Below are 13,574 nucleotides of genomic sequence, written 5' to 3' on the forward strand. Positions count from 1 at the left end.
CGCGTTTTGTGCCTCTTGGCTAATTTGCGAAGATGGGGATGAGTGATGAAATGATGAAATTGATGAATGGACATTCACAAACAACCAAGCCCGACCGGGATTCGAACCCGGGACCCTTGGCTTCGCAGCGCGATGTGCTAACCACTCGGCCACAGGGTCGGGCAGTGTTACTTAGAAACAATCAACTTACACTACTCTCGTGACCTTGCATATCCTACCCGATTTTAATATGTTATAGATAAAACACCTCAAACTGGCATGGAGAAAAGTATGGGGCATTTAAATGCTTCCGGTGTTTTAAACTGAAGAAGGGTATGTATAATATTAGCAGTTCTTCCTTCGTTCCTACAACTTCAGATGCAGATATTGCCCTCTGTAACGGGCACGAAGATTATTTGTCTTCTGAATTTCCTGATCCAAGTTCTAAGTTTCAGGAATGTGCTTAAATCTGAAATCAAGTGCTTTGGGAATATTTCTTCTCCTTGATAACTCTACACTAGCTTCCAGTGTTCTCTGTATACTGTACCGCCTTCTGTTTGGGGGGAAGGGATAAGTAAGTATTTGTATTTTCTTCTTTTGAATACATAAATGTCAAAGTAAGATATGTTGTAATATGTGAAAATTCAGAGTTAGAGCATCGATTTGTATAGTTATTAATGTAAGTGTAGTCACAATCAGCCTTTCTAAGTAATTACATAAATTTCCTGGAAGAATATGACTGTACTTGAGGGACCCAAATTTATTTCTTGCGGACGAGTACTTTACGATTTTGTTACGCCACTGCATCAAATATTTAATATTACAAGAACATTAAAACCTAACAACAAAATGAGATTCATAATTATTATTATTATCATCTAAGTCCTAAAATTCACAGTTAAGTGGTACAATTAATGTGCAACAAAGTCAAAACTGCTAATTAAAGAAAGTCAAATTAGCTGTATCAATTGATTACACCAAAGATTTCACACTTATGGTGCAAATTACTATCGTCTTAAGATTTTTTGATGTTGAAACCGATTGTGTTGAAGAGCTTGTAGGTAGATACTTTGGGCCCCTAGACAGGATTTTGGTTTAGCGCACCCCTTTCCTCCCCGCTCTATCAAGCACCGACATTATATGTGCGTCCTTCGATATTTTTACTTAAGCCATGGTTTGTGACATTTACATTCTACAAACTTTGAAATGAGAAAACAAAGTAGGACTCATAAAGTATAATGTAGAACCACCACCAGTCACACATAGTTCCAAAATATTTACGATGTCACTTTTTGCGAGACTTGGTTCGTACTCCTTTACAGGTGACAGCAGTCGCAGCAATTTGGGGCGGGACCGAGAGAGTGCAGTTGCCCCACCCCCAACTTTTTGCCACTTTTGCACCACGCTAACCTCATGTACCAAGGGAAATTATACTGTCCTTGCCCCCCCTACTTTTGCACGTTGGCCCCTTAGTTTTGGAACCCAATCGCCACCACTGGGTGTGAGTGATACAAATATTTTCTAGCAAGGAATAAATGTCAAATTGATAAAGTGATGAACATTTTAAGAGCTCCTAGAACAGTTTAGAATCTAAAAGTTTGCAACGGTGACTGCGTGACTCACGTATCTGGAGACGGTCCAAAACCGGAATGAGCGTTCGCTGAAGATATGCGAGCTTCGTCTTGCAAGGCCTTCAAGTTACGCGTGGGCTTTCGATGCTTGACGGGTCAAAACCCAGGTATATAGTTTTACTCGCCCGCCTGACCAGCCAGGTCGGCCTAGTAAGCGATTCTGGTCGCTGTGCAGCTCTCTGGGCGTGCAGTTGATTGAAATAAAGCACTGAGACCTACTAGGTATCGTAGGACTGCGGGTACCCGTCGGGTGTACAATACCTGCCAGGAACGACCTGGGCATGTGGTCAGGCAAGGTGCTCAAGCGAGGGTGTTGCGCATGTTGTATAACATTCTAGGAGCGATGTCTCACGAACGGGTTTGCTCAAGGTCTTGCGCTGGCCTCTGTTTGTATATTACGCTCAGTAGGGCTATACCTTTATAGTTCTCACAGCAGGTTGTATCGTTCTTTTTATGTATAGGACAGATAATTGGCGTACTCCATTGATGGGACATCTGTTTCACCATCCAAATGTTTTGGGGAAAATCCGCCATCTTGGAAAAGGGCGGCAAAAATTAACCTTAAAATTATGTGTGTGTGTATATATATATACATATATATATATATATATATATATATATATATATATATATATATATATATATATATATATATATATATATATATATTAAAAACGGTGCATTATACACAAATGTGAAGAAAATTAAAATAAAAGAGCAGGAAATTTTCTAAATTATGGTTTTTGTTTGATATATCTACCGTATATCACAATTGAATTAGCACACAAACTATTTTTGAAAGAAAGAAAGTGTATGATAAATGCATTCCGAATGCATATACAGCATGCAAAATTTTCATGTACAATATATTCTTTTCACATATGCAACATGGAGCGACGTAAAATAAGAAAATACATATGCAACATGTTAACACTAAATTGTGTACGTATTCAAAGTTTCTTTAATACATATATAAATTAATTAAATACATTACGTAATCAAGTCACTAGAACTAATTTTAGATCACGATCTCCTCTAACGATTGGTGTTTTTCTCGTGTCTTTACATTCAGGGGTTGATGAGATATGTAGTCTAATGTAGAGTCATGTGTTTCCCTAAATATACGTGTTTCATTTCTTATGATATTGGTGAAAACGTAATATATTGTTTTCTACAGTGTTTCGTTCACTTATGTTTGTTACATGTTGTTTTGGTTGTTTAAAAATGTATGCACACATTACGGGAAATTAAGTGCTCTAACTGAGCGAGAAGGACAAAGACAGCTTACTTTTTACTTACTGCAATTAGAAAGAATCATTTTTAAAATGGAATTCAGACAGATGATTTTGGGTCAAATCGACTTGTAGACAAGGCTTAGCATTAACAGACCATAGTGCGGGAAAAAAGTGTGTATGGGAGGGGGATTTTTACCCCATGCCACGACCCCTAATCGCAGCCACTGTAAATAGATTGAATTAACATGATAGGTAAAATAATGTTCTAAACCGGTCATTTGCCTTACAGTCAGTCCATTGTAGAATTTTTTGTAGATACCTGGTGCTAACGTGTTAAATTTCATCATTTCCTGTACCTACAAATGTTTACTTGTAGCACAGGTGTTGTCCTTGATGCAGAAAAAGGAGAACATATACGTAACTGATTAACGATGTAAATTCCACTTCCCAATACACTCGCCTTTAAGAATATCTTGCATCGTAATGTATTGCAGCCACATTGCAGTAATATCCTTTTATCTTCCAGAGTTAAACCAAACGTAGATAATAATTTTTCAGCATCTCAGAGCTTGAACTTACATTAGCGTCTACTTCTGCATTATTTAACTTATCTCAGAAATATGTTCGTTTGTAATTAAATGCACTTTGCTTCTTCAAGTAGCGTGAAGAGTGCTGCAAAAACTATGAAATGATCCCTTGTGTCTCTGACTATGGATCTTCCGGATTGATTTCAATTGTTTTAGTTTATATTTCGCCGTTTTTCTGACACTTTTGGCTAATCGCAAAGATGAGGATGGATGATGATATGGTGAGATGGGTTAAGGGACAACGTGGATGATAACACGACTCCGATAGTGGATTGTATTTAGTGGGTGTCCAGACGGCACAGCCTCTCTAGTTTTCAAAATGCAGTCCAGGTGTAGTGCTTGGAAGTGAAGGGCTTTTCCGCTGATTATAGGTTATAATAGGTTTAACTGTATTAACTCTGTAAATGATCTCAATGATTTGTAGAAAACCTGGATCTTCCATTAGATAACCAACACATGTCAGGAATCTCAACTTGATATGAAGACCATAAAAATTAATATTGGCTACTTCACAGGGCTATCTAAGTTCTGATATATGTTTGTGATTGTCCATTCATCCATCCTTATCTTCGTGATGACCCCTTGAGCCTCTGACTATGGCTTTTTAGGGTTGATTTGATTTAATTTAGTTTCCATTACATCGTGTTTCTGCCACTTTGGCTAATCGCATGAGCCCTCCCCGATGGCGAAGTGGTAACGTCGTCGCCATGTAATTCAAGGGGTCCCGAGTTCGATACCCGATGGCGGCTTATAGTGGTTCGGAACCCACTTTAAACTGTAGGTCCAATCCCGTTTAGCCTTACGTTGCATAAAGTGGACTTAAAACACCAACTAAATCAATCAAACAATAAGAATGGATGAATCACAAACATATATGGATGACATAACACGAGTCGTCTATGACAGGTCCTGCGGCAAATAATCGGAAAAGGATATCATCCAGAGAAACCAGCGATTTCTCTACATCCGGATATGCATTCAATCCACATTGCACAATATTTGTGGGGAATCAAAGAGGTAAATCACACAAACATCATCACATTTGATCAACCAATATTTCTGAAAGCACACTGTATAGTAGCCAATAATGAGAACTCGGATACTTAAAGTCCGCTGAAGCAGCCCAAGTTAAGGCTGGGTGGTCTTCATATCAAGTTGAGCTTCCTGAGATGTGTTGGTTATCTAATGGAAGATTCAGGCCTTGAACAAATCCTTGAGATCATTTACGAAGGTAATACAGTTAAACCTATGATAACCTATGATCACCGCCGACCTCTGTGGCGGAGTGGTTAGCAGATCGCGCTACGACGCCAGGGGTACGGGGTTCGAATCACAGTATGGGCATGGATGTTTGTGAGTGTCGTCCATTCATCAATTTCATCATGTCATAACATCCCTGTCTTCGTAAATTAGTCAAATGTGGCACAACCAACGCAGTAAAATAAAGGAAATGAATCAATCAACCTATGATCACCGGAAATGTCCTTAACTTCCAAGAAGTACACCTTGGACTGCATTTTGAAGACTAGAGAGGCTGTGCCGTCTGGACACCCACTAAATACAATCCACTATCGGAGTCGTGTTATCATCCACGTTGTCCCTTAACCCATCTCACCATATCATCATCCATCCTCATCTTCGCGATTAGCCAAAAGTGTCAGAAAAACGGCGAAATATAAACTAAAACAATTGAAATCAATCCGGAAGATCCATAGTCAGAGACACAAGGGATCATTTCATAGTTTATGCAGCACTCTTCACGCTACTTGAAGAAGCAAAGTGCATTTAATTACAAACGAACATATTTCTGAGATAAGTTAAATAATGCAGAAGTAGACGCTAATGTAAGTTCAAGCTCTGAGATGCTGAAAAATCATTATCTACGTTTGGTTTAACTCTGGAAGATAAAAGAATATTACTGCTATGTGGCTGCAATACATTAGGATGCAAGATATTCTTCGGTATTTCATTCAAGCCGAGTGTATTGGGAAGTGAAGTTTACATCTTTAATCAGTTAATGGGCTGTAGCCTTGATTGTCTAATCCGTTACCTGGTAGAAGGAAAGACCTTCATCGTGTGAAGGTGATGAGAGCTTCGTTCATCACTTCACTCCCGAAATCAAGAGAATATCATTCGAGTGGAAGCATCCGTACGAAAGAAATTCAAGACGACTCCATTCGCAGGGACCGTCTTCTGAGATGCAAGGGGTACTCTGCTCATTGACTTTCTGGAACGAGGAGGCATGATTACTGCTGCCCGGTATTGTCAGACCTTGGAGCGGCTGAAATAGGCAATTCGACACAAGACCCCTGGCTTACTCTCAGCTGGTGTCATCCTGATCGACGACAATGCCCGCCCTCAGTCGGCCGCACAAACACAGGCCAAGATTGCGAAATTGGGGTGGGAAAGGCTACAGCATCCACTTTACATCCCTGATTTAGCACCTAACGATTTACATTTTTTCCCACACATGAAGAATTAGTTGCAAAGTCGGCGTTTTCAAACTGATGCGGAAGTCGAGACAGCAGTAAGACGAGTGTTGCAAGGCCTGAACTCTGACGCCTTTGCAGAGGGCTTGGATAAGCTGGTTCAGCGTTGGGACAATGCCTGAATGTGCAAGGCGATTATGTTGAAAAGTAGTACAGGTATGTTCTTATCTAGACATGTAGAGTTTGCAGGTATATATTACCAGATAAAATATCACAACATAGGGAAACGTATTTTTAGAACAACCTTCGTATTATTGAGACCAGCGTGGCTGCTTCTCAGGTGGCGGAGTTGCGGCAACCACCATATATTTTTGGTCTTACATAGTAATTATTACACTTATTTTGTAGAGAATAATAGTTTTATAATGTAATCGTAAGGAAAATTTCTTCCCTAGCATTTTCTGTTGTTGTTGTTTGCCTATGTATGCCATAGAAATTTTATTTATTTATTTATTGAGAAAATTCCAGATACAGCACAGGAGGCCATTTTACACTGAAAATGTCAACAATGAAAAAGCAAAATAATAATATTAATAATAATAACAATAATTAAAAGTAACAAAATAACACAAAAATGAATAGCAAATTAACAAAAAATATGTAAAAGATGGCACTACTTGATAATATTTACAAACGTGTCTTCTAATATGGCAAGCTCGGAGGAGAATATATCCACACTTTAGGAGAGATCATTCAATTGTGTGACAAGTCTGTAAGAGAGATCTCATTAGAATTTTGAATTTATAGTCTTGGTTTTTGTGTAAAATAAGCTTGTGTTGCGTGTTCTGGACGTGAGTACAAGTAGAAGGGCCTGCCGATACATGAATGACACAGAAGAATTTGACACGTCTGTTGTTAGTTTACATCCGGTGAAAGCCGTGTATGAGCGGATAGAACGCTGAGTCAGCAGGAAGTTGATGTGCCTGTTGACCTTGAAGACGTCCTGTAATTGACCCCTGACGTTGTTTCTTGATGTATGCTAACCTAACACGTGCTTAAACGTGTGTGTGTGGGTGGAGGAAATATGGACGCAACCATTGTGTAAGATGCAAAGACATGTAGGAACCTGATTTAAAGATGGCGCGAAGGTATAGTAACCCGAAAGCTTAGCGGCTAAGGTTATTGCTCTGTAAACAAGGGGCGTCGAGGGCTCGATTAATGGTAGAGTCAATATTGATTGATTGATTGATTGATTGAGTTAGTGTTCTAAGTCCACTTTATGCACAGCAAGGCTAATCGGGACTGGGCCTACAGTTTAAAGTGGGGATCCGAAACACTATGTGCCTCCACCTGGTATCGAACCTGGGACCCTTTTATTACAAGTTGGCGACGTCAAAATCGAAATGTCTCGATTAGCCTCTTCGTTCATAAACCCAACAAGATGGCGGTGTTCGAAAATCGAGTTGGGTTAGTGGATAACGTTGTCGCCTTGTAATGAAGAGGTCCCGGGTTTGATTCAGTACGTAGTCAAATGGAGTCGATTGTTCTTTTCCTTCATTATAAATCCCGATTAGCCCATCTGTACATAAATAGTATTTGAATAAAAACAATATGGCGGCCACGTTTTCGGTGCTGCGGCTGCACGGTTGAGGGCGGCGGCACGGTTAAATAAAAAATAAGTGTGTTATCAGCCCCTATTAGTATGATTAGTATTTATGCACGAACAGATATTCAAAAGTAAAGCAAGATGACCGACACTGTTGTCTTGTATTCAAGTTGTTTCGGGTTCGAGTCCCTATGCTGACAAATTGCAGAATGATATTGATTTGATTAAAAAGTGAGCGGTTGCGGCCGTCGCCGCGCGCAGTGCAGATATTTTTATTTTCCGCGGAATAAATATTTAATGTTTTAAAAATAAATTTGCCAAAGCTATACTTTTAATCACAAGAAGTTCTGGGCTCGATTTCCAATGTTGCAATTTAAATTTGAAACCGAACCAATGTGAAATTTTTCATCCACAAGAAATCGAACTTTGGGTCTGTTTATAACAAGATCACTGCATTAACCAATACGTTATCGAGAAGTCCCAAGTGCTATCTTAAAACCAGAACTAGCATTTTCACCATTACTATTTCAGTTAACATATTTCGATGCACATATCCTCTACATTTTCTGAGTATGCCACTGTATATGCTGGCCGCCATGTTGTGGTATTCAACTCTATTTTATGTTCAGATAAGCTAATCGGAGTTGGACCTATAGTTTAAATTGTGAAAGGAATCATTGTGCAATTTGCCACTCCTAAGTGAAAGTGATAAGATAAATAAGTTGCCAAAACCGAAATCGAACCTGTGATCTTTTAATTACGGAGCTAAAGATTAATTTGCATTAACAACCGGAATAGCAGATTCTTTTTATTTGCTGTGGACTTCAGCAATACGTATCCTCTCGATTCCCTTTTACGCCACTGCATATGCTGATCACTATACTGTATTGATTTTTTCAATTTTATTTTATTCTTATATTGAGAAATCATGACCAAAAGTACAGTTAAAATTGGGGGTCCAGTCTTCTCTGGAGTTTGCCTCCACCAGAAATCGAACACGGAATTTTTTTAATACAAGTCATTATTATTAAAAAATAGCTTTCTGTGAAACCAAAGTTTATTTTTCTGCGAGAAGTAGAATAGGAGTTATTTCTGTTAGTATTTTGTTTTAGTTTAGTAAATTAAGAACCCATTTACACAATTGTTTCCCCTCTGGGGTATGAAACTGGATATTCTGGCAACCATTTGGTTTGTTTCAATTCCATTTTATGTTCAGATAAAACAATTGGGACTAGATATGAAGTATGATTGCCATCGGAAGCATTGGGCAACTTGCCAAAAGTATGAATCGAACCCATGACCTCTAAATTATCAATCACCTATGTTAATCACTAAGCGAATTGGATCCACTTTTATTTTTATTTCCGATTTCAGATATTTCGAAACATATGTCCCCCGAACTTCTCTTCAGGGTAGGCCTATGAACATGCTGGTAGCTATCTTGATATCTTCAACTTTATTTTATGTTCATTTTGGTTTACTATATAAGCGCATTGCCTTTTTTGTCGTGCCTATAATATGTTCCTGAAATGTGAGCTTCTTGTCGAAAACAATGCCTAGTTCTTTGTGAGAAGATACTGCTTTGATCTTATTGCCAGAGATGGAGTAAGATGACTTTAACTGGTTCTTCTTGAGAGAGATAGTGAGAGTAATACACTTTTCAGGATGTGATGTAATTCCCCATGTCAGACACCAGGAAGTAAATGTTGTTATGTCATTCTGTAGTTAATGAGTATCGTCGTAAGTGCAGATTCCTCTGAAAATTTTACAGTCATCTGCGAAAAGAAGGTAATTACTAGTGGGAGCTGTGAGGTGGTCGGCAAGGTCGTCGACGAATAATATGAACAAGAGAGGTCCTAGAACACTACCCTGTGGAACTCCAGAGAGCACAGTAAGAAAGCTAGATGCAGTTTTTGGAAGAACGACACGTTGTTGGCGATCGCTAAGGTAATCTGTATGAAGTGTTAGAAATTTGACATGAATGTTGAATATATTGCATAATTTGTGAATCAGAAAACGATGACTAACAGTATCGAAGGCTTTGGCCAGATCAAAATATATTACATCTAATTTTCAATTATTTGAAATACATTTTATAGCACGTGAGAGAAAAACAGAAAGGTTTGTAAGACAGGAGCTATCAGGAAGAAAACCATGTTGGTTTGAGCTTAAGTAAGGAGAAACAAATTTATAGAGTTTCTCTTTGATTATTTTGTCACAAATAATGGACAGAGGAGAGAGTAAGGAGATTGGTCTGTAAGAAGAAACAAGATTTTTGTTACCACTTTTGTGAATCGGTGTGATGTTGGCTTCTTTCCAAGCGTGAAGAAAGACACCTTCCAAGAAACATCTGTTGAGGAGAATGCAGAGGGGATAGCACAGGGATTCTAATGTTTTCCTGAGGAACACGCTGTTCATATCGCCCGGTCCTAGAGCCCGGTGAGAAGAAAGAGATGACAGAAGATTTTTCACCTCGTGGGGGCTAGTGGCAAGCGTCGTTAGAGAGGAGAAACAGACTGGCCTTACGTTTGGCAACGCTGCAATGGAGGACGGTGGGCAGAACTTACCATGGAAACAAGCGTTGAAGACTTCTGCCCTTCGGTCAGCCATCGCACTTTCACTAGAATATGTAATTTCAGCTGGAATTCTACCGTTATTTTTTCTTGAGTTTATTAAATTAAAAACGTTTTTTGGACTTTCCGGGATTTTTGCAGTGATATTATGTATGTGTTCCTTGTATTTTTCCGAAGAAGATACTTGAGTGCCGTCGCAGAGCAGCAAAGGTATTGTGCATGTGTTCACTCGAGAAGTTCTTCCAAAGTTTCCAGGGTCGTGTCTTGTTGACCAGTACATCCCGCACTTCGGAGTCGAACCAACACGGAAATCTACGAGAAGATATTTTCCTGTAGGCACGTGGTCCGTCACTGCTGCTTGAATGACACCTGTAAATAGGTCAGCTGCCTCGTCGACGGTCCCATCTTCCAAAAGGCCCCAGAGAAAGGAGTCGAGGGAAAGTCTTATCTCCTCCCACTGCGCTCGGTTCTACAGGTAGCGTTTGTTCTGGATGGAGGAGCGATGACCTCTTCTAGTTGGTGAGGGGATGAGATTAGAAACATCCAAACTCTCGTGGTCGTAGGTCAGGAGCTTCTTACGTGGCGTGATACTAATAATGTTTAGGGTGGACAGAACATAGTCCAGGTTACTATTCTTCCTGGTGTTGAACAAATTATGTTGTTTCAAGTTTAAACCACAAATGAAAGTTTCAATAAACCATGCGTCATTCGTACACTTTGCTGTTCCATTCACTGGGTCTTGCCAGTCAATAGAGAAGTTGAAGTCGCCGAGAAGGGCAACGTGCCCTAGAGGAACTGCTGCAAGTAAAGAATCGCGGCATTCTACCATGATATACAAAGGACTGTTTCTATGCAGTCTGTAGAGAGAGAGCCAAGGAAAAGATTTTTGTCACCGGTCACTGAAACTTTAAATCAGCACCACTTCTACAATGCCGCCATCTTGGAATATGAATCTTTCGTCTTTCCGTGCGGTGATGTACCTCGTTACATACTTTACGTAAATTACGCGTAATTTACTAGTAATGTACGTCACATAGAAAACCAGTATTTTACGGAGATGTAAAAAACTAATTTTCTTTCTTAAATTAGTAATATGAAAACTACTTCATTTACGTTACATGTTAAACATTAATTTTCTTACATTTTTTTAGCACAAAATCATTGGGATATATTCTGAAGATTGTTTATACAGCCACTTCATGCCCTCACCTTCACTAACAGATTTTTAAAATAGAACTGTTCTATCACACATTTTTAAAAATTGAGAAACCTGTTGATATATACGTCTTGCACTAGCACATAACATAATGATTATCAACGATTTATGTGGATTGGTTTCAAAGTTTTAGTAAGTTCTTCAAAATCCATTTTCATACGTATTATAGACTTGCATAGGCTAATTAACTAGGTATGATGTTAATGCGAATATGGCAGTGTGTAAATTTCCATTATAAGAGCACATACAAATTCGGAAGAACATTTTTTTAAAGACTTTTCTTTTGATTTCTACCACTGCGAACTGCCAATAATAACCATCGCAAAAAATGCGTTTTCATTTAATTTATATATGTGATTCTAGTTTCTTACGTAGGTCTACATTACGTTTCAAACTTATGTTACGCGTTTGTTATGCGTAATTTACATGTCACGTAGAAAGTCTTTCTTTACGCGTAATTGCACAACCCTCCTCGCAACAACCTCCAGTATGTATTGCCGGCCTCGGAACAACAGCGCATTCTCAGAACTTCGTAACACACATGTCAAAGGAACCATACTCTTGTCTTCTACACAGTACATTTGCATTCAACGTTTTATACAACATGAGAGAGCTAACTGACAGCCCTTAATGTGGCCGGACAGCGTTAAATGCTACGATGCCTGAGCTCCAAATTTCGATCTGTGGTCAAGGTAGTGATATATCATTGAATTTGGTCGGGTCGTTCTTTTATCTATTCATCGTTATCGTCGCGATTAGACACGAGGTAGAAAATTAACGTAATAGAAACACAATAGAACTGGATGGTAGCAGCTAGATGAATAACAGGCTACCATTGATGTAAAAAAAAAAAATTGTGTAGAGTCAAAACTTTTGTGAAATCAACCAAGGAAGAAGCACTTTACAGACGCACATATTTTAATTTATTCGAAATTTGGAATACTGAAAGGTCTACCTGATGTAGAAAAAAATTGTATTTCCAATATTACAGTGTTGCAAAATATGCGTTTTTGATATTTTTTTTCCATCTTGTTAACTTTAAATTGCAATATTCTGGCAATCCGGCCACCTATAGAAGTGATTTGGATGACGTTGGAAAGGTCTTGAAGGGTCCTTCACACGAAATAATAGATGCCTATGTCAGGGTAAAAAAACAACTGAAGATGTGTAAATAAAATTTTTGGTAGAAATATTCTGAAGAACTGGTCTTTTCGTATATGTATAGGTAACACGCATGCACTATTACTCAACAAATGTACAAAATTTGATTGGATGCCAATGGGATTCGGAGTTATGTTAGAATATGGTAGGGTAAGTTAGGTAATGCGTGTTAACATATTTTGATAGACAAATTCCTGTAATTCAAAAGTAAAAGAAACAGAAATTAAATACTATATCAACAAAATTTTAAATTAAATTACATGAAGCTGATATTTACATTCCTAGTTATTAGAAATACTTCAAAAGTCCGATCCCACAGGCAACTCGGTTCTTAGTGCACTTAGAAAAATGAAAAGTTTTTGGAAGTTTCAATCTAAAGTGCTGGTATGAGCATCATTGGTAGCCGAAAATGACTTCATAATCATTGTGGTGTATCGAATACCACATTGCAAAGTGTAGATATTTTAAGCATGTACACTTACCAAACGACACATGACGCTGCCGTAATTACCCAATCTTTTGATATAAGAGCTCCTCCACATATGCTTAATTCGTTAAATATTTGCGCCTGGTAGGGAAATTGTCCGTGGTACGCAACATTACCGTTCATGATTCTTTCATTTCCAGAACCTACAAAGAAAATAAAATAGAGTTACTGAAATGTAAGTCGTATTTGTGTAGTTTTCTCTACGAACTGTTTACGAAAAACAGCATTTTAGGCAACACAAATGACATTGCGTTTGTGTGGTATGTGTAGATTTGGGCGTACTTTCAGGCTTACAAATTGCACAGTTGATCTGTGTGAAATACACTAGAACAACAGAAACCTACATTTTAAATATAGTTTCGTGTTATATCACAATTACATTTTTGTGACGAGTAACGGAGCGTAGTAGAATGACAGCATTATGTTCCTACGCGTCAGCAAAAATTTGATGCGGCTGGTGTTATGTTACATCCGGTGTAGCGGGGTACGAGCGATTTTATTGTTGAGTCAGCAGAACGTGTCTGATCACCTTGAAGACATCGGAAGCGGTGGGGGGAGGGGGGTCAATGGATTTGTCACGTTGTTTCTTGATGTATGCTAACCTAACACGTGCGTATGTTTGTGTGTGTGTGGAGGAAATGCGCGCGCAACCATTGCGTATGATTCAAAG

General features: G+C 38.7%; 1 protein-coding gene across 1 annotated transcript in view; it reads right to left on the reverse strand.

Annotated features, from left to right (window-relative positions):
• The window catches only part of LOC146000076 (trypsin-like), a 99,637-nt gene that overhangs the window by 66,144 nt on the left and 19,919 nt on the right, over positions 1-13,574 (reverse strand). Inside the window, exon 3 of the mRNA XM_083137406.1 lies at positions 12,900-13,047. Coding sequence (XP_082993532.1) covers positions 12,900-13,047 — 148 coding nt within the window. The remainder of the gene's footprint in view (positions 1-12,899; positions 13,048-13,574) is intronic.

The sequence above is a fragment of the Lepisma saccharinum genome, chromosome 16 (assembly GCF_977018435.1).
Source record: "Lepisma saccharinum chromosome 16, izLepSacc3.1, whole genome shotgun sequence".
NCBI lineage: Eukaryota > Metazoa > Arthropoda > Insecta > Zygentoma > Lepismatidae > Lepisma > Lepisma saccharinum.